Source organism: Rhipicephalus microplus, chromosome X (assembly GCF_043290135.1).
Source record: "Rhipicephalus microplus isolate Deutch F79 chromosome X, USDA_Rmic, whole genome shotgun sequence".
In the NCBI taxonomy this organism is placed as follows: Eukaryota; Metazoa; Arthropoda; class Arachnida; order Ixodida; family Ixodidae; genus Rhipicephalus; species Rhipicephalus microplus.
Window position 1 is genome coordinate 282,024,822 of NC_134710.1, and position 21,351 is coordinate 282,046,172.

General features: G+C 42.1%; 1 protein-coding gene across 1 annotated transcript; it reads left to right on the forward strand.

Moving 5' to 3' along the window:
• The first annotated feature begins 2,645 nt into the window (after positions 1-2,645).
• On the forward strand, positions 2,646-15,739 carry LOC119162395 (4 kDa defensin-like). Its single transcript, XM_037414789.2, has 3 exons — positions 2,646-2,731; positions 8,787-8,846; positions 15,410-15,739. Exons 1-3 carry the CDS (start codon positions 2,689-2,691, stop codon positions 15,529-15,531), a joined length of 225 nt encoding a protein of 74 aa, XP_037270686.1. The 5' UTR covers positions 2,646-2,688; the 3' UTR covers positions 15,532-15,739.
• The last annotated feature ends 5,612 nt before the right edge of the window (positions 15,740-21,351 follow it).

Below are 21,351 nucleotides of genomic sequence, written 5' to 3' on the forward strand. Positions count from 1 at the left end.
CCTTTCATTGACGCCAGTGACACCACCAATCCTGCCTGCGGCATTGGAGAACAAGGTGAGGCTACCTAATACTGCCCGATTTAATTTGCAGGGAGTTTAGGCTAAGGTGATTTGATCAGAATTTATTATCTCTCTAAAAGCACGCAAGGCTTTGCTTGAATAGTAATAAGCTTGAATAGTCCATTTGGGGAAATCTCAGTCGTTGATGACACAGAATACAATTGGTGAGGTTGTTGACGAATGACAAAAAGTACTCTCAAACGACAGAATTAGGCATGTGGTCCTTAAGTTTACGTAAGTCCACTTTTTTGCAATAGAAAAGAGCGCAGCTGATAACACAATACTGAACGAGGCAAACAACACAAACTTAGTGAACCCTGTCATGCTTTTGCTTCTATCGGTCGTGCCGCAATATGCGAAGCTATGTTTTACAGGCTCGAATACAAACACGCTCAGCAGAAATTTGGCGCTACATTCATAAAAGGTCCCTTGCGCAGCCCTTTTAGGGGGGATGGCGCTTATCGAAAAGTTTTGTGCGGCTCTGATCCAATGTGACTACAACTTGTGTTCCGAAAATAAAACCGCTAGAGATGTGAAAAGAAAGCCTGTCACGCCAAACACAACACAGATTAAGATAGCGAGAATAGCTTCCCCCTCCACAGAAGTGTTTTTTCGTTAACCATACATCGCCCTCCGCGGGAGACAGAAACGCGTGCTTAACAACGAAGACCTTAGAACTCTGATTTTTGGAGAAAAGCACACGCACACGCATACACTGAATATACGTACAAAACTTCCATATTAGGAGCTAAGATTTTCATCACCATACGTGAATAAATTAATATGAGCTTGTGTCGTCATCTTTCGTGTTGGCTTGTTTTGTGCTCTCATTGGTTCATATAGAATACGGATTCTCTCAGTAATTTGTACAACGTTGGCTTGGCGCATAATAAGGCTTTGCTCTGGGTGCACCTCACCAACTTCGAACTATGGCAATCAATGTAGCAACCTCTCAAGCCCACTCCACGTTATTAAGCATGCTTGATAGATGCTGTGCGCTCTGTTAAAAACTTTCCGTACAATCAAGCTGGTGACTCAATTATGAAACCTTCTTCGGGACGGTTACATCACTGGCAATGTGTGCGATAAAATTTCTGAAAGTTTGCTACAAATATGCGATATCTTGAGGATTGCGCATGACCCCACGAGAAATTTCTAGCGAAACACCCTCAAAAGCTTTATAAAACAATCTGCTTATCCAGACGATTTAAACTTTTTGTATTTGCCATACATTATAAACCCACTTTTTAGTAAGCAAACTGCGGTATCGAACTGCAGTGTCTAATCGAAATGCATGCAGAATAACACCGTCAACAACACATGACTTCAGCTTCTCGCACTGCTAAATGCAAAGTGCTGAAGCGGCAGTGTTTCTATTCCTAAAATATTCGCAACACAAAAAAAACCGGTACTGTTACCTTTACTAGGTGTGATTCAAGCAACAAGGAAGGAAGTTTAACTTAACATAATAGTAGCGAAATAATGAACCAGGAAGGTATAAAACTGAACCCAGTTAGCTGTCTTGCATTCCCTGTGTGAAGTCTATTGTTTAAATGCTGAAACGTAAACTGTAGAAAAACCCTACAACACAGTCATCAGTAAGCCTACCTCCTGAGGCACCCATCACAAACATCCACTATATATGACTGCTGATGAGCTCGAGGCTAGAGTAATCTGTCATCAGGCCACCATCGTTCTGGTGTTCAGCTACTGGCCGAAAGACGTAGGCTCGATAGAGTCGAATTACTAGAAGCCCGTTTACTGTGTGAGTTGAATATTCGTTAAGGTAGGTCAACACCTTCGAGAAAACATTTTGCAGTTTTCGTTCAAAAACTACACTTATGGTACTCACTTGTAGGGCTCTTGAAAATTTTAGGGTTAAAAATGAAATAGCAACAAAGTTAAACACCTATTTTTTTAATCATAAAGTGCCAAAATACGGGTATTGCGCCAACAGGTAAATACCTGACAAGCTTTTCATGCGACTCAAACGTGATTTGGCTGATATGTAGTGAGGACAATACTGTGTGTATTGTATCTAACAGTGACGACCGTCATATCTTGAAGCCCAGGTGCGTCATCATAAAAAGAGTGAAAACGTTAATATTTGGCAAACTTGTTTTGCATGCATTTGACCTTATTGCGAAAGGTTACTGCTTGTTATCAATATTATTGCTTGAATGTTCATATCCACCTATAAAGCATCAAACGCAATACTTCATGTGAAATTATTGGTTAGAAGCAGGGGTATCATTGTGGCGTTATGGCAGGATAGAAAATGTCGTTTATGAACCAAATGTCAATGTAACATTCCGAAAGATTTGAACGGTATGTACATTGAATAAAAGTTAAATTGACCAGGCTTTTAGCTTGGGACGTTTTAAGTGTTTTTGAAGCTCCGACCAACCCGTCAAGCTGGTGTTGCAGACATTTCTGGAAGTGTTTAGAGACCAGACTTTTCGGTAGGCTTTTCGAAGGAAGTTTCTATTGTACTTGGTAAACTATACTGTCTGGTCTTAGTTATACTTTTAAACAATTAAAAGAACAGCACATTTAAAAATAAATCATGTTTTGTTATATTTCACAGTGACGTGACGAGTTCACAAAGACCTCAGCAGTACCGCAACAATGAAATTCCTAGGCATCGCGCTTGCCTTCGTGCTTGTTGCTGGTAAGTACGCCAGTTAATCTCTGTCCCACACGTCAGAGAAGTTTCCCATCCGTTAAGCAGGTTGATAAGTAGTGAGTGAAAAAAAAACACCAGGCCTGCGCAGAAGGTGCAGCACAGTCCTAGCGAACGCTAAAAGAGCAGCCTTTCAAAGTTTCTGAAAACACTCATTGGGTAACTACTGTAAGCACGCTTGCTTGATACCCAAGAGGGCATTAATAATAACTTTTTGGGGTGATAGGCCAGCACTCGCTTCTATTTTTCGTCATTCTTCTGGGAAGCCTGGTATGCGCTAAACACTTGCAAGGAATTTTGTGCCAATTGTCGATGCAGTTGCTGACGACGATGAAGAATTATTGCTGAATTGGGTATGTGCCACAGGTAATAGGGGAACAAGAACAAGCTTTGGTGATGGTTTGGAGCACTCGACGGCCCACTTGTTATGCTATTATCATTGTGCGATGACTGGTTGTTCTTTCGCTATTGTAAAACGTTTTGCGGTTGTAAAATGCGCTGCTTAATGTGGTGAGCACAAGGGACATCATAGTAGTTGGTCAGTATCAAATGAACAATGTATGAATGGTTATGTGTGCAAGCAGCATGGCGGAACAGAAACTCGTCATTTGTGGTGAGCTCCGTGTGAAAGGGCTGGCACGCATGGTGCTAGATCTGGAGACCAAGAATAATAGACTGAAACTTCTTTGGCTTTCGCCTCATCTTGAATCACGACGTGTTGAATGGGCGTTCCAAGTTTACGGCATTGTGAAGTCCGTTGAGGGAGGGGCATGGAGACGTGCAGGAATGTAACAATGCATGACAACAAATAGGGGCGTTGCCTTGGAGCTGAAGGACACCATCACTGTGAGCTCAATACCACACCTTATGTCAATCTATGTCCACTAATGCCTCGTACTCATTCCTGGTAGGCCTTCATTGTGTCTTCTGTGCAAGTGAGTGCGCATGTACGTCGACAGTGGAAAACACCGAGGTGCTTGCAGTGCCAGCGATTTGATCACTCGTCTGATGCCTGCGTGTCGACTTATGCCAACGTAGTCTGTTCTGGCAAAGGCACAGAAGAGCAACATCTGGAACATCTTATGGATGTCACTGAGGGAGTTGATGCGACAGGAAAAGCAGCAGGAGGAGCAGAAGGTGCTTTAAAGGAAGCTGAACACTTGTCCATGGATACCCTCAGTACGCAAAATAATATCGCTAACGACGCCAGTGAAATCATAAGTGAATGCAATGCGGCAGAAGAACACTACTTGGAAGAACTTAAATACAAGCCTTCTGACAATGAAGAACAAGAAGCAATGAATAGCGGTCAGACAAGGAAGCGTCAGGCACCAGCCGCCAATGAAGCAACAACGAGTGCGCCAGACACCACAGCGCAAGTGTCTTCATGTGTTCCACGTGACACCTTCTTTGGGGACCGAGGGACGTGCCACCTAAGCCAGCGTCCTCAGGAAGGTGCTCCTAAAAATTGCGAAGGAGGTAAAGCCACAGGTTGCACTGTGGCTAAAGGTGACCTACAAAAGTTTCAAGATAGCAAAATGGCGACCGCGCTAATGTGTGTAGCGACACTCAACGTACGTGGCTTGAGGAATGTGAGGCGTCAGCGGCAGTTGCGCCACGTGCTTGAGCAGTACAACATTGATGTTCTTGCAGGGCAAGAGACTAAGATTACGGCTGCTCGTAACACCGATCTTGCACTGGAAGTTTTCCGAGATTACAATTTATACATCAGCCCAGCACGTGGTGCATCCGCTGGATGCTTTATATTAGTTGGAAAGCACTTGAATTATACTTTGACGTCACTACATGCTGATGTGGAAGGACGCCTCATTTGTTGCTACTTATCTATTCATTACCATAATTGAATGTTTATCTGTGTCTATGCTCCCTCCAAAGAGAATGACAGGAACACTCTTTTCCTCTCTTTAACTTCGGTGCGGCACACTGACACAACTTTGATAGTTTTTGGAGACTTTAGCTGTGTTTGTGATGCGAGACATCATTCATATATAGCAAATCATTATGATGCAACTGTAACCTTACTGCAGAAGTTATTGAATGACCACAATTGAATGGATGTGGGAGCGCATGCACTTTCCTCGGTGAGGCTCATGCACTTTCAAGGCATCTCTCATGTTCGGCTTGACCGCGTATATGTATCTCTAAGCTTATGGTCTTACATTCATAATTATGCTGCAAAGTCCATATCTTTTACAGTCCATTGCTTGGTCACCGTTTCTTGGGGTCCTGAACATTTTCGTAAAACCTCTCTAAACAGGGACCTATGGAAGCTTCACGTACAGTTGTTGCGCGAGGATTGATTTGTTAAAATAGTAAAAGAATCGGCACAAGAGGTAACACAGTGTCGACAGCTGCCAATTTTCGCTGAATGGGAAAGGTTCTAAAAAAGAGTCAAGTACCAGGCACTTATTTTTCATGTGAAATAGCGCAAAGAAAAAAGCTAACAAACGCAATTTTTATGATTTAATTCACAAGCTCCATAGTTTTGAAAGTCAACAGCCGGGATCGTACGTGGATGAGATAAATCTGATTTATTCACAGAAGCAAAAACATCATACAGATTTATACAGAGGAGCAAAGATTCATTCCCGTGTTACCCATTTCACTGAAGAGGAGCCCACTAAAGATCCCTCGGGGATGAAAAGAGATATGCACTTTCTAAACAGATACTGCTAATTCAGTTGCGGGGCTCCCTTTGCACAGAGACATCTGAAATACGATCCGCAATGGAAGATTATTAGAAATGTTTGTCACTGCGGCTGACCTTCAGGAGAATTTCGAGGAAGAAGCTGACCACTTGATTGCGCTTGTTTGTCAGTTACAAGATGATGACAGACTTACTGTAGATGGGCCCATAACCAGAGAGAAAATTCGATTTGCAATAACAACGTTGCAGAAAAACTAAACTCCTGGCCCAGATGGCCTTAGTGGCGATTTTTACACAGCTCTTAAGGAACTTTTGATACTTTTCCTTGAGCAACTTTTTAAAGAGGCTTATGACCGTGGTGAACCTCATCCTTCTTTCTTTCAAGGCCATACAAAATTAGTCCCAAAATTACTGATTCTGACGCATTAAAGAGAGTTAATAAATATAGGCCTATTTTTTGTGTCACGTTGAGTACAAAGTTTTTGCTAAATTATTGACAAATCAGCTACAGACAGTGATTACTAAATGTGTAGATGACCACCGAACAAGTGGAATGCGCGGTCGCTCTATACAAACAAACATTCATATTGCACATTCAGTTCTTGAGTGTATTGATGGTAGCATAAAACAAGTAGCCCTGTTTCGAATGGACCCTGCAAAATCATTTGATAAGGTACAGCTCGTTTTTTTGTTCCGGCTCCTAAGACACCTGCCGTTGGGTGATGTACTGTACAATGGTATTGCACTCTGTTGCAAGAAGTGCACAATTAGGCTAATTGTGAATCGCACACTTTCCAATGTAATAGAGTTAAATTCATCTGTACGTCAGGGATGTCCGCTCTCGCCTTTGATTTTTGCAATTTATCTGGAACCATTATGTTTAAGCGTGCTTCCAATGTCTAGCATAAGAGGCTACCGTTATGATGCTGAGGAAGTTAAAGTTCTAGCTTATGCAGATGACGTTGCCTTCTTTTGCATAGATAGACCAAGCATTCAAGAAGCAGTCAACACTGCTTTACCTTTCTGTGAAGTCACTGGCGCCAGCATACATTTTGATGAAAGTTATGGATTCTGGCTACGCATGTGGGCCCAAACACCTTCGGTCTTCGCAAATATTCATTGGAATGTGACTCCTATGAAATTTCTCGGTGTGCCTCTCGATAACTATCGTAAGAGCGGCCCACACTGGGCCACTTCAATAACTACTATCCGCCGAAAGGTGGCAACTTGGCACGGACGGGAGCTTTCCATTTTTGCCAGAGCAAAAGCGTGCAATATATTCCTTGCATCATAGCTTATTTATATTATGCAGGTGTTGCACTGCTCGCGTGTACATATTCAAGCCTTTCGTAAGATATTTGCCTGCTTTATTCGGAGCTCTTTCTGATTTGATTTGTGGGGTTTAACGTCCCAAAACCACCATATGATTATGAGAGGCGCCGTAGTGGAGGGCTCCGGAAATTTAGACCACCAGGGATCCTTTAACGTGCACCCAAATCTGAGTACATGGGCCTACAATATTTCCGCCTCCATCGGAAATGCAGCTGCCAAAGCCAGAATTCGATCCCGCGTTCTGCGGGTCAGCAGCCGAAAGAGCTTTTCCTGGGAACCCATGAGAAGAGACAATCTTTTTCTTCCGCTTGAAAAGGGTGGCCTTGGCCTTGTGAATTTTTTCGTGCGACAGTTGGTGTCTCGTTTTTTTTTACCTCAAGGATGTGTGCCACACTTTATTTTAGCGGTTCTTCTTAACCGTCTACGTTACCACCTTTCTTTTATTCATGTCACAACAAGCGTCGCTAAGGAATTGCCGTTGCGCGGATTCCTAAAAAAATTGTTGATACTGTCAATTTTTGAAAGACAAGTTCAGCTTAGAGAATTTGTACACTATTGACAGAACAAATTTAACCGCTGCACTTGTGAATAACCTTTTCCTAGAACCTGAATATTGAAAGCCATATTCGCTTTTGCCCGGTCAAGTTGTATTATTTCGTGTACTTAGAGTGTGGATATTTTCTTCAGCGAAAACTTTGTTTCTTTACACTGCACACTTCCACGCTGCCAGTGAAAACGTGGCTGAATAAAAAATCAATTTACGTGCCCTGGACAGTAACTTGTGGACACTGCAACCAACCTGATGCCATAGAGCATTGTTTTATTCATTTTTGCGAAGCTTTTATTTTTGGGACATTCTTAAAAAAACACTACGAAAAGAAATTCCAGTCACAGCTCATTGTATTAGGTTTCTCCTATTCAAAAAGAGTCTGACTGATAATACTCCTTATGGCCTGTTTATGTTGCTCGGATTTTATTCGCTATTGAAAAGGCGCATGATTGATAGACACGCCAAGCCACCACGGTCGACGAGATCTGTCTTCCGAAAAGAAGGTGCTCAAGTGCGCAGTGCGGTTGAGACTTTTGACCCCGTTCCGGAGTGGCTTCCCGTTCTTGACTCTTGTGTGTGTTTGTCTGATTTCTGATGAAGTATGTTGCATGTACTTTACTGGTGATAATTTCATTCATTAAAGAAAAAAAGCACCGGTCTACCTCAGTCGTAGAATTCTCGGCTGGCACCCAGCGGACCCGGGTTTGAGCCCCACTGTGCCGATGGTGCTAGGTCATGCCTGCCTATGTAAATTTGACAAGTTACACGCACCGGCGTACCCCAGTGGTAAAATATTGGGCTGGCACGCAGCGGACTCGGGTTGGAACCCTACTGTGCCACTATTGCAAGGTTTTTTTTTTCTAATTTCGCGGGATGTGGTTACGGACACCAGCGGTGGTGGCGGCGGTGGCAACGGCGGCGGTGGCGGATAAACACTGTGCGTGACCTGAAACTTGATCTTATAACAGACTTCGCTGTAAAAGGGAAAGCGAAAAACCCTCATATTCTTGAGACAGTTTCAACTTATATTGCAATAACCCATGACTCTGTCACTCGAATGATTAGCAGTGTTACATCACTTAAGTTTACTTGAAAAAATGACTATTGCTGCGAACCATCTTCTTATTGTTTTTTTTTTTTCGAAGCTCGTCACTGAATATCTCATTTCATTTCTCTGCAGAACAATCTGTAACTTTCGTATAGTGTGCATTCTTGTATAACACTTCTGAAGGAATGACCTGTGAAATTGTTAATACAATGCTGGGGTAGTTAACCGGTCTTCAAGTGTCTAATAAATGCAATTAAAGCGTCAGCATTGTTGCCATATATACTGGTGGTTACTTGCACGCCCGAATACTGAAGTAATTACTCATTAGAGTGCTGTGGTGCTACAACGAAAATAAGCTGTTCATGTTGATCAAGAGCTGCCAGTGAGTCTGTCGAAAAGGACGATGATTAAATGCGAAGTGCTTCAAAAAGTTATATCTGCGCAGGACTGATAAACACCACGGTTGCTCAAGACGGTGACAGTAAAGTGCCTCACGTTCGAGTCCGTAAGTATACTTATATCGAATAGTACGTGTGCATCTTAATCTCTTCCTACAGTTGCTTCAAATCAGATGATGCAAGTCTGAGGAAACCTCACAGCTAAGCCGCAAATATGAAGCAATGAATGTGATAGCAACAACTATAAATGTCACGTTAAAAAAAGAAAGCAGATCCGAATGTGTCCCTCGTTGCCCACACACAAATCACGCACGAAACAGACTCACAGATACAGATGAGCGCAAGTATTTGCCTCAGTTGTTATTTCGCTGTGCCTGAAAAGTGTGCCCTTTTCGCAAACGTAGACTGTGCAGCGAGTGCAGTGATTGTTGCGCGCGCCGTAAATACAGCATAATCGTTCCAGTGAAACCCTAAGGCGTACGATTGTCCCCACCACGAGGTGAGCGTGCGCACGCGTTAAAATCTACATCCCCCTCCACCCAACGTGGGGCAAATTACGCGTGGGATATCAAAGCGTGAGTGCGCGCCACCGCGTCCTGACGATCTGGTGACGCGTGCTCAGTGCGCCATGTCGCTGGGAATGCTGAAAACACGATAGTGCCCCCGAAATCACCATCGACAGCAGTAACTGGTAGATGTATATAGCTTGCTGTTTCAACGTTGAAGGAGGTGCTCCTTCGTGAATCATTGGCGAACGCTACGCACTCTGAAGCAAGATGTCACGCGTTCCGAATCCACACACCAGAGTATTTTTCTAGATTATTTGGAAGTGCGAAGCAATTCTTCGCAAACGTCGGTGACTTTGATACTATCTATCTATCTATCTATCTATCTATCTATCTATCTATCTATCTATCTATCTATCTATCTATCTATCTATCTATCTATCTATCTATCTATCTATCTATCTATCTATCTATCTATCTATCTATCTATCTATCTTTCTATCTATCTATCTATCTATCTATCTATCTATCTATCTATCTATCTATCTATCTATCTATCTATCTATCAACCTACGAATTTAATCTCTCTTGGCTGTTTCAATACAGTAATCTATACCAAAATCGGCGTGGCATAACATCACTGTATGAGGAGATTACTGGCCAGTCATAACGTGAAAATCAAGACATGTATGCCACGAATGTCAGAATATACATCTCATGGTCTTGCTGATCGTGAGGTGGTTTCGTTCACATAACATATTGCAAAACTGGTAAAGTATGACATAACTGCATGGCGAACAAAAATGACATGCACTAACGTGGAAATCATGACAAGCATGTCATCTAAGCCATGGCTACAAGCCGCGCTCCTGGTGCACTCCTGGTCGTCTGGCTAACTTGACATACACAAAATTTTGTATTATGGAACGTGAATGAATAACGAATAACGAATAACGAAGTATATGACTGGTTGAAACGTGATAATAATGACGTCAGGGCCATCTAAGAACATGACAACATGCCACGTGATGATGCGCTCAAGGTCGTTTCGCTGATTTTTCATTTTCCTTAATCAGGTATTACTTGACTTGCATTGACGACGACCGTAAAGGACGCGTTCAAACATGATAATCAAGATATGCGTGTCATGCGATTCATAACTAAATGCTACGCTCATAGCGTGCTCTCGGCCGTTTTGCTAGGTTTACTTATAACAAATTTGGTAATATGTGACCAGAATAGATGATGAAGCCAAATGATACATCAAAACATGATAATCATGATGTGAGTTTCATATCAAACGTGACTACATGCTACGCTCATAGCGCACTCGTGGCCGTTTCGCTTGCATCATATATGCTTAATTTTGTATTACGTGACGTGAATGGACGAAAAACACAAATGCCGAGCGCAAAGATGATAATAATGACTTCGAAGTCATGCGTGGCGTAACTTGCACTCGGCTCTTAATGTTGCGCTGATTTGATTGTGACATATTATACATTTTCCTTCGTGCTTCGCATATCATCGATTGTCACAGTACGTCAGATCTGCCAATTTTTTCTCTCGTCCTCGCTTACGTTCGGCGTAGAGCAGTCGTAGCAGTTCAGCCGAACTAACCTTAAGCTTAAACCGTACTTCGGGGGGCACGGTAACTGTGAAGACCGTACATATTCAGTTAAGAAGTGTATTGTACCCGTGAAAGTGTAGTTTCTACCATAACTGACCCATGCGATGTAATATAGTCACCTTCGGTAAAACAAATCTCAAGCTAGAAACACCGAGATTGGGCATTCCAGCAGCTAACTGCTTCCGGGGACGTGCGGCTTTCTGGGGTACGAGCCAGAATGACTGACTGTTAAAATAGCTTGATTTCAATTATCAGAATAATAGTTCTGTCATACTGTGTTGCAAATTATCACTTATAGTTGTACAGTTTATAAAATACATTAACAAAACACGATCACATTTCAAAGAAAGCGCACCCGTGCCAGGAGGGTCCTGGTGCGCTGGAGCCTTGCCCAAATATTACTTGCATTCCGCCTATCACGCTCCCCACCCCACCCAAGAGCAAACATAGTCAAAATACGACGCATAAGTTCTGGGCCTCTCTGCTCCCTGAAGGAACACAATTGTCATCTGTGACCCACCCCCCACAGAGAAAAAAAAATCCTAGCACCACTCTCCGCCCGCACGCTATGATTGCTTTAGCGTGCTCGCATTTCCAATGCCTAACTAAAAGTAAAGCTACATTTGTGTAACACATATACCATCATATTCAGTAAAATTTATGATCGACATCTCGCGATTCGATATCAAGTCTTTCAGGAAATGCACCAATCACGCCCAGATTCTTCCAATGTGCCGCTAATGTTCCCACTGCGCTGTAGGCCGTACAGCGTGACTAGTGCTTTGCAGCGCTCTTCAAGACACTGGGCCAGCTATAGAGACTGGTCCAGTGCGTTTCACTGCTCTAGGCGACACTGGTCCCGCTGTACAGTGTGTCCCAGGGGTACCCACCGCGCTTTTTTAAGCTGGGACACACTATACAGCGTTTCCAATATCACCCAGCGTGCTGAAACACGCACGGATAAGCTACAAATGCCGTTTTTATTTTTTCGATAGCGAGAGATTTCAAAAAGCGAAGACCAGTATAGCAAACATCTTCGATGTGTACTAATTCATCAGTCACAATGATGCTTAATAAATTTTTTGCGTGTTTCATAGAACACACTAGCAGTTAAACGAAAACCGCATCTTTGCAATTATTGATGCCCTACACCAACCATTGTAAATCCGATGAATCGGCAGAGGAACACGTGCAGCCGCACAAACATTCAGTGTTCGCACTAATGACTGTGAGGTAGGCGATCGCTAATTGAACGCAACGCAAGCACAATGGTGTGCTCCTCTGTAATTGCTGGTGGTAAACGTGGCTCTATCGCAGCTATTTAGGTGAATGCTGGTGGCCAAAGAGAATGAATTCTGTGGCCAGGCGACACCAGACAGCAATGCACTGATACGAACACTGAGTGCCACTACGATACATGGAATAGTGGTCCACGTAAAGATATTCGTTGATGACACATATATGACCCAAGGACCGGGGCTTGCATTGTTCCGTCCAATTATACCGAAAAGTTGCCCCGAGCACTGACAGAGATTCTCCAATCTTCAGCTTAGCATCCCTTCTGTCGTGTTCATCTCATCACCACCGCCCCACAAAAGCGCGCGCTATGCGTCTCGAAAGTTAGCGGGGAAAAACGAGAAAAAGTATTCCAATAACCGCAACTGTCTAAGCCAGCCGCTGAGCTCCACATATAATGTTGCGCGAGGCATCAAAACTGTAAAATAAAAAAAACAGAAAAACCCGTAAATATGTATTGTACCGAAGCATAGTGGCACCAGCTCTGTGCCAGTGTGAAAAAGCCTTATGGGGGATCGACGCGCTCAGTCATCGCAGACTGAGATGGTAGCTTACGGCTGCGGAGCTCCAGGACGTTACCCAGCACGTTTCCACCAAATGCAACGAGCAAGGTTGCGTAAAAACACAGGTTATTATTCGAGAAACGTTAGCCGCAAGAAGCTGGCACAGGCAACAACCCGGCAAGCACGAGCCACACACGGACGTCAAAGTCTCTTTTCACGCTGGCACAGAGCTGGCGCCACTATGCTTCAGTACAGTATGAACAAAAAAAATTTGTTAAAAAATAAACAGACGAGTAACGCAAAATTATGTTTGCCGTTAAGAAAAAAGGGATAATAAAGTCGATTACGACGTATGACATAACAGAAACAACAAAAGTACAGCAGAGAGAAAGTAAACAAAAATAATAGCTGTAAGTACGTTCAAAATACGAAACGGTATAGAAGTATTCGTAGGTTCACACTTGTGCATGTACAAAAATTGCATTGACCAAATATGCACTATTATAAAAAGAGTATCGTGCTCCGATCGTCACAAAGAACTGCCAAAGGCAAAGTGTATCCGGTGAGAACAAAAATCAGCAACCGGGTGAGTTGTGTAGCGGCGGCCGCTAAAGTGCGGATATGAGTCGGTATATGGCAATGAAATTTCAATGTATTCACTGACCGAGAGCTGGAGTTATCGTTCAACTTGCAAAATAACGACATCAAAGCTTATGCAATCCTAACTGTCAACGGCTAACACAATCACAGGATGTTGAGAGCATTCTAGGGGAGTTAAACAGAAGAAACTATCGACGTAGCTGAGGGGTTACAGGCGGGGGTCAATGATATATAGGCGAGGAGAACAGGTCCATAAAAGAGAACTCATTCGTGAGGCAGGTGGCATCAGTTGTATTTAAACTGGGATTACCTCAACTTATGTTAGATGAGCATTGTTGCTGCTCATGCAGAATGGATTAAAACTAAGAACGACAAATATAAAGAGTAGGTTGAGGAAGAGTGTTGAGGTTAAGGATTATAAATTCATCGATTTGATACCTGAACATAACATAATTCCACTTCATTTGCATGCGCGGTTACAAAAATCGTATTATTATTATTATTATTATTAATATTATTATTATTATTATTATTATTATTATTATTATTATTATTATTATTATTATTATTATTATTATTATTATTATTATTATTATTATTATTATTATTATTATTATTATTATTATTACCTTACGTTCCTTACCCAAAACAAATGAAAACCTGTATTCAGGGTTAATCTATTGATATTTGCTGGGAGCTCTAGTAAAGGGTCTCAATGGCCTTAACCACTAGTGCAATCTGGTTGACCCACGGTTTTTCAACGCCAAGTTCTACCTGGACTTCATTTAGGACGACGTATTTTTGTTGTCACAGTTGTTTATACTTACAGCATACATTTTAGTTTCGTAAGAAGTGCTTTGATTGGCATACCTAGATTTGTGGAAAATCCTATTTCTACCTTAAGGGAAGCTACAAGTTAAGGCACTGATGGTACTTGAAAATAATTAGTTAAGGCCTGCAGACACTGGAGTCTGCATAAACACATGCTCTGGATAATATCGCCTACTTCAATCTTCAATCAAAGAAAATTGTATTTCAATCATATTCCTGTTGTGGGTCACGTCTTGCACACTTCCCACTGCTGGAGTATTTCTGACGGTATACTGCAAGATTCGCGTTTGTTTTTGTTGTTTCGTTGTTCCATATAACTTGGCGCAACGCACCAAGGGTGATTGGCCATGAAAGTGGTGGGCCCTTGTTTTAGAGATAAAATTCTTTTACAACCTGAATATGTTCAGAAAGGGATGGTTTAAAAATTGAATAATTGGTGCAGTCAAGGCTAAAACGAAAATTCTAAAAAGTCAATATGGTATGCGAGCCAATATATATTGCTTTATTTTTTTCTGATGTTTTGGTCATGTTAAAACTTTGGCGTTGCACCCTTGGTATAGGCTACTGCTTTTCCAAGACGTGTGGTTCATTTTATCGGCGAATACTGCTTTCATGTTTATTGAAACCGAATTCGGATATCGCCCTAACAAAGCTAACTGCGTTACGGTGCTGTAGTAACACCACACAGACAGGAAGCTCATTTGCTTACACGTTAGGTCGTATTTATTCACAAAAATCAGGAAGCGCACTTCAAGTAGCCCATTTCTCGCATAAATAATTTCCATACTGATTGCCTACTTATTGTAGCAAGTATGGATGTGCAGAGAAATAAATATAGTATGCAATATCCACTAAACGCTGCTTTGACCAATATATTTTCCGGGGAAATTTCACAGCTCTGAAACTGACAGCGTATCATTTCTATGGAAGGGGTAATTTGAACCTCCTGCATTAATGCAGGATACAAGGTAATACCGTGAATATTTACAGAACAGTAGCGGCACTATCGAAAACACAAGTTAGGAGGGTAACAATGACGTTGCTTACGCATAATGATACTTCAATTATGCGCTGTGGCTATATAATGGCCAATGAAACAGATCAGTACAGGTTGCTTTAGTGACTAAAACGTGTTTTGGGCTAGTTTGTTCATGCTGAAAAAAGTGCCCCACACGCAACAATATTCATTGCCCCTCCTTTTTTGATCTATACGAGGGTGGTACCATTATCTTCTTTTTCTATTTTCCTTTAGTGAAATAAGTGTCAATGAAGAAAGAAGCCTATTCGTATTTTCTCTGTTCCAGGCCGGGGTTTCGGTTGCCCTGTATTCCAGGGTAATTGCCACACCCACTGCCGTAGCATCGGTCGTCTTGGAGGCTATTGCGCCGGGACCTTCAAGCTGACCTGCACTTGCTACCGCAACTAGATAACAAGGAAGGCGTGGACCCTCTATTACGAAATGATGGATGAATTCTCCGGGACGCGAAACAAATTCTGATTCTATTTTTTAAAGTCGATACGTCATAACATTAACCTGGATGCCGTGGTTGACCAGTCGGCTACATGCCGCTTACTTTGCTGGTCGAATTAATTCTGTGCAATCAATAAGAACTAATAAACTTGTTATAAATGAATTTGCATTGAAGCTGCCTGCTTTGTTTTTGAAAATGCGCCTTGGTGATCCGTTGTGATACAGAGGGAGCACAAACAAGTATAGCAAGTGGAAAACTGCATAAAGAAAGAAAAAGTTTCATAAATATTGTCGATCCGGGATCTCTGTTTTTGTGCGCTTTAACACATTACCTCGAGGTGAATTCTGTTGGTAAACTTGAAGCTGGAAATTCACGTTTACGTTTGACTGATCTTTTCTGAGTTTCCGCTGCTGCGTCTGGCTGGTACTGAGATAAGGCCACTGAGGAAAATTGTCGATGGTCAGTCACATGATATTATCGGTTTTGTCCGGTGTTGATGAATTAAAAATCTCGCTATCTCCTCACCGTTGACATTTACCGATATACACAATGTTGCCGTGTTCCATATAAAAAAGAAACATATCAGACTGCAGGCGGTGTTCGCCGAAATTCATCTGTCCATTTTTGTTTTGTGAAATATAACGTATTTGGGCGCAGTGTGCCCTCAGAACTGATCCACTAACATTTGAACGATTAAACTTCATAGCGGGAGATTTCACGGATAATATGGATTGCTATTGGTCTCCTTTGATTTGGTCGAGGGCGAGAATCTTTGGGGAAAATGATGTTCACTGGTCGAGGTGATGTACTGAGCACTCGGCATGATTGAGTCGCTGGTGTTTATTCAACTCTAGCTACGAACGTAACCACATTGTTTTTTGGTTACTATATCAGGCTGTTACTGGCACTCAGTGACAGTAACACTTGACTCTCAAACTATGCAATGGTAAGTACCTACAGCGACGAACTATTTCGTCTACATGTTCTGTTTTAGTTGACTATTCTCTTATACCGATGTTCTCACCTTTGTCAAGATCACATGCATTCTCATGAGGATTTGTCACCTCCTAGAGAAACTGCTACTCCGCCAATCCCGAGTGATACAACCATGTAGAAATTAGTAGAGCCATTCAGGTTTGGTGACACAGTCTATTGATCCTATATAATCAAGTCAATAATAAAAAACGTTTAGAAGCACACCCATGAATTGATCCTTTCACTTGTAGCCTGTCCTGATGAGTTTAGTGCTAGCCAAGGTGATTGAACAGTCTTTTGGTATAGTCACTGAAGGCTGGTTTAGACACAAGAGCTTCAGAAAAAAAATACCACACGCGAGCGCTAAACCTCCAACAATTTTGTAATTATTGGGCAAATTTGTACGAAGAAAACTGACCGCTAGCGCTGCGTTCAACTTTCGCAAATAACAGCACCAGCGTGTACTTGACGTGCACTCGTTTTCTGAGATACTGGGAGTTTTATAAGTCCGTGAGTTCATTACCAAAATTGTGCCACTTTTGCCTCAGAATACCATATGACAGCGCGCTAAACTAAATTTGCTCTAAAGAAGAATAAAATATCTCATTCCTCTAAAAAATAAATTGTGACGAGAAATATTTCAGCGAAATGCTTGACCTCACATTTCGCTAGTGTATAGATACACGACAAAGCACAGTGTCTGAAATGTTTGGCACACAAAATAATTGTGATGCAACATTCAGGTACGGGCTTAACGGGGTTATCAGTTTATACAAACATTACGCCCACTATATATACAGACTTGCCTTGAACTCATCATTTTATTTAGGGCCGTAAGTATAGGATAAGGACGAACGTGCGTATGATAGTGTATACATGTCTATTTAAAGAATACCTTTAGTATGGTAGCTCTCGGAAGTGATATTTTCAAGCGTCCTCCTGGGGCTTAAAAATAAATGTTATACTGTATATACCAGTATAAATTTAGTTATTTGAACGGGCAGCAGTCATTCGCCCAGTTTAAAACATACTTGATTTAGGTCTTCAACCATTTTTCGCAATGTATTCCCGCAACGTTTGAAGAGCCAGATATCTTCTGCAAACAAATATTTGCTGAAATATCTGCCAACATTATTTGAAGTGGAAAGCTTGTATGTTTTGTACTAATGTGACATTCTTTAGGAGAAACCGGTTTGAACAGCACGAACAAAATCATGTAAAACATATAAGAAGCAAAAAACATCTTGTGGTCACGTGATCAGTGCATTACCATTGGCATAAACAAAAATATAAAAATGCAGTGTTCGCTTGAAATAAACAGTACTCCAAATGTCTGACTATTTATTATTAATAATTGCTACACCGGATGGCTGTTGCTTTCAAATATTATCAGGCGAATGAATGAGGGATAAGTGATCTTCCTGTGTCGTCTTAGAATATTTCTTTGGTTGCGTGTTCTGAACACCAATGAGGAGAAACAAAGTACACGGTTTAGGTGATGTTAAGCTAAAGCTCTCAATGATAAAAAAAAATTATTTACCAAATGCTATCACCAGTCACCGGGTTCTCGTAGCTATCCCCTTTTATTTTACTTTATGTGTAGAACATTGTATTTCTCCTTTCAATACCTACACATTGCAATTTTAAATGATGTAGTGCATCATCACAGGGAAACAGGATAGAGACAAACACATAGCGCTAACTTAGAGCAGAACGTTTTATTTGCGATCACGTATGCTACCTATAAATTGACAACAGGTGTGTGTGTGGGTGGTGCATGTGCCCTCCCTCTTTTTCAATGTAGCGTTTCCTACGTGATTAAAAGTTATAAATCATGACCAATTATCTCGCCAACGCGCCTCGCCTAGTGGCCAAATTTTCCCCTAATCACCATTGTCAATGGTCGAGACAATCAAGTGTCGATGGTCGAGACAATCCGCGTGCTTTCTTAGTAGCGTCCAGATCTCTAGAAGCACTTATCTTCTTTATTTGTTTCTGTCTCCTTCTCCTTCTCCTTCGCTTTACGAGCTCAGTAGTTGGCAGCACGCTGTTGACACGCATGGTTATTGCCAGCCGGAAACAATTGGCAAGTTTCTGTTCATAAAATAGTTATCCCTTGCTTTCAAGCGCTTGTTCACATTGAAGTATACGAGTACAACGATACATACTTCACATGATCACGATTGAATGAAAGTAACCATGAGAAATTCAGTAAAAAAGTTTCATTCCGCTGTCATCATATAAAGCCGGAAGTTTTAATCACTGTTTCTTGCATAGTGATAAGCGTTGTTCTCCCCTTCTGAATCGCGCTGAAGTGGCACGGCCATCGTACTTTATCTAAGCTTAACACGATGCAGTCTGGGGTTGGATTTTTTTTTTTTTGCAAGGTAATCAAAAAGTCAAGTATTTTCCGACAGTTCCAGGTAGCCTGGTGTGTCTGAGTGCGCGTGTACGTGCACAAACGAGCACATTCAGTAAAGGAACCTAGAAAAATCACAGCATCCCAAGAAGCACTCCAGCGTTGGACCAATCTTGGACCCGTGGCGGCGGCTAACGTCAGCCGCTATATTAGCCCAAGGTTGAATCCGGTCCAAGTGCAACTTCTTCCGATGTCGCCCCAATGTTAAAATTAATCTGGTACTAACGTTCTGCAGTTGCATTTAGCAATATTCTGCCAACACCAACCCACTCTACACGTGCCAATGAAGGCGGGTCCTTCCACCGATGTAGTGGCCGACATACATCCAGCATAAGACCATTCTCGGGCCACGTTGTTGCCAATGAAATGTCCTTATTACGCCAACATTCGCCTTACAACGAACATTGGCTAAGACTGGCTTGCAAATATTCCACTGTTATTATTACAGGCTTTTACTACTGCCACTCCTTAGCCGTTCGACTTTACATTAGGCCCCCAGAAGTTCACCTAGCAGCTTATAGCCACCCCGTACAATCTTCGCGGTGTAGTATACTTCAAGGCGATTGACCACTAGATGACCTAATGTAGAAAGAGTGCACAATTCCACTAAATTGTCCATTTATGCCTTTTTTTTGCGTTGCCCATTACCCTTCCCACACATTGGGTATAAGACTGCACAAGTTTGATTGATATGTGGGGTTTAACGTCCCAAAACCACTATATTATTATGAGAGACGCCGTAGTGGAGGGCTCCGGAAATTTAGACCACCTGGGGTTCTTTAACGTGCACCCAAATCTGAGCACACGGGCCTACAACATTTCCGCCTCCATCGGAAATGCAGCCGCCGCAGCCGGGATTCGAACCCACGCCCTGCGGGTCAGCAGCCAAGTACCTTAGCCACTAGACCACCGCGGCGGAGCATGACTGCACAAGTCTAGTTACTGCCTACTTTTCACAACAAATTCCTTCTCAGTCTTGCAAGCAATTGTAACTAGACTGTTCCATCAAGTATTAGCTAAAAACATTAGCCAAAAAAACTGCTCAGTGCAAATATCGCGCACACAAGCAATCTGTAAGTAAGGATATCAGAGCACAATTTTTATAACTTTATTTTGAAACATACCTAGTCAAAACATTTATTATTAAGTTCAGTCTTTCAACTCAATGCTGTTCAGTAATACAGCCCAAGCTAGAAGGCGAGCTAAGTAAGGCTCTATGGGCACAGGGCTGGCCAAGGCAGCAGAGGGGGGGTGATAATTTAGAGACTGCTGCAGGAGATGAGACAAAGACGGTGGGCTGTCCAGGGTCCCCAGAGCAGTGATTTGGCAGAAAACTAACCATCACAGGCTGTCGCAGATCCCTGCTCTGAGGGCCAGCTGCGATCGGGCTGCAATACTATGAACACATCCGTGAAGGCATTTCCCAACCTCCATTGAGCCCAACAAACTGCAACAACAAGGTCTTGATGAAACGCTGAGCTTATTCAGACACCTGCATACGTGAATAGAAATAAACACCTCAAAATAAGTTCTAAGCACTACAGTTTAACATATGTGAAAGCTAAAACAATTAAAAACAACGACAGCCGACGTTATGTTGTACTATCCAGATCAAATTTCATTTGGTCATAATGAAAAGGAATGAACAAATACTTCAACCTTCATTGTGCAAATGAAATCGGCCACAAACCAAAATATTTAAAAATATGTTTCAATAAAAGTTGAATAAAACAAACTTGTTTAGCTAATTTACAAAGAAATAGAAGGTCATGATTTCCAAACATGATTTACAAGGTCACAAACCAGGTGAACTTGTCTGCAGCTATGGCGAAAGGCTGTTTAAATTTTTAACGGGACAACAAGACAACGTATGCAGAAACTTTAAACTATGGACTATTTTTATGCACCCGTCAACTAATACTACACAAGAGGATGATTGACCACCACATAGACAACACAAGATGAACGAAGCTATGCAAACCCAATTTCAGCACTGAGATTTCTGGATTATTGCAAGGCTGCTGTTTTATTTTAAAATGGTATCACCAAATGCTATACACGTTGCCCTGATGTGGTTTCCCATAATGCTATTTTTGCATTATTGAACCGCCGAAATTTCACAAGCCTTTTAGGTCTTGCATCGTTCCAAAGTCTTGGTTTCATAGGAAACCAGCACTGGGTAGGTGTCTCGCCAAACAAGAGAACTTGGCAGAGAGCCGCGACAAAACACACGCGCTCGTGCCCAGACGACCGGCTGCAGGGAGAGCATGAACGTGTGCCACTGACGTGCTTCTTTTTGAAAAGAACAGCTCTAAAAGCCATAGCGCCAGTAATACTGCGCTGTTGCTTAAAAAAAACCTTTGTCCAAAGGCTACACTCG

Bases quoted from the DNA above. Each gene is read 5' to 3' on its own strand.
- LOC119162395 (XM_037414789.2), top strand. From the start codon at position 2,689: ATGAAATTCCTAGGCATCGCGCTTGCCTTCGTGCTTGTTGCTG. The intron at 2,732-8,786 runs GTAAGTACGCCA...ATATCTGCGCAG, and splicing joins TGCCTTCGTGCTTGTTGCTG to GACTGATAAACACCACGGTT. The intron at 8,847-15,409 runs GTAAGTATACTT...TCTCTGTTCCAG, and splicing joins AGTGCCTCACGTTCGAGTCC to GCCGGGGTTTCGGTTGCCCT.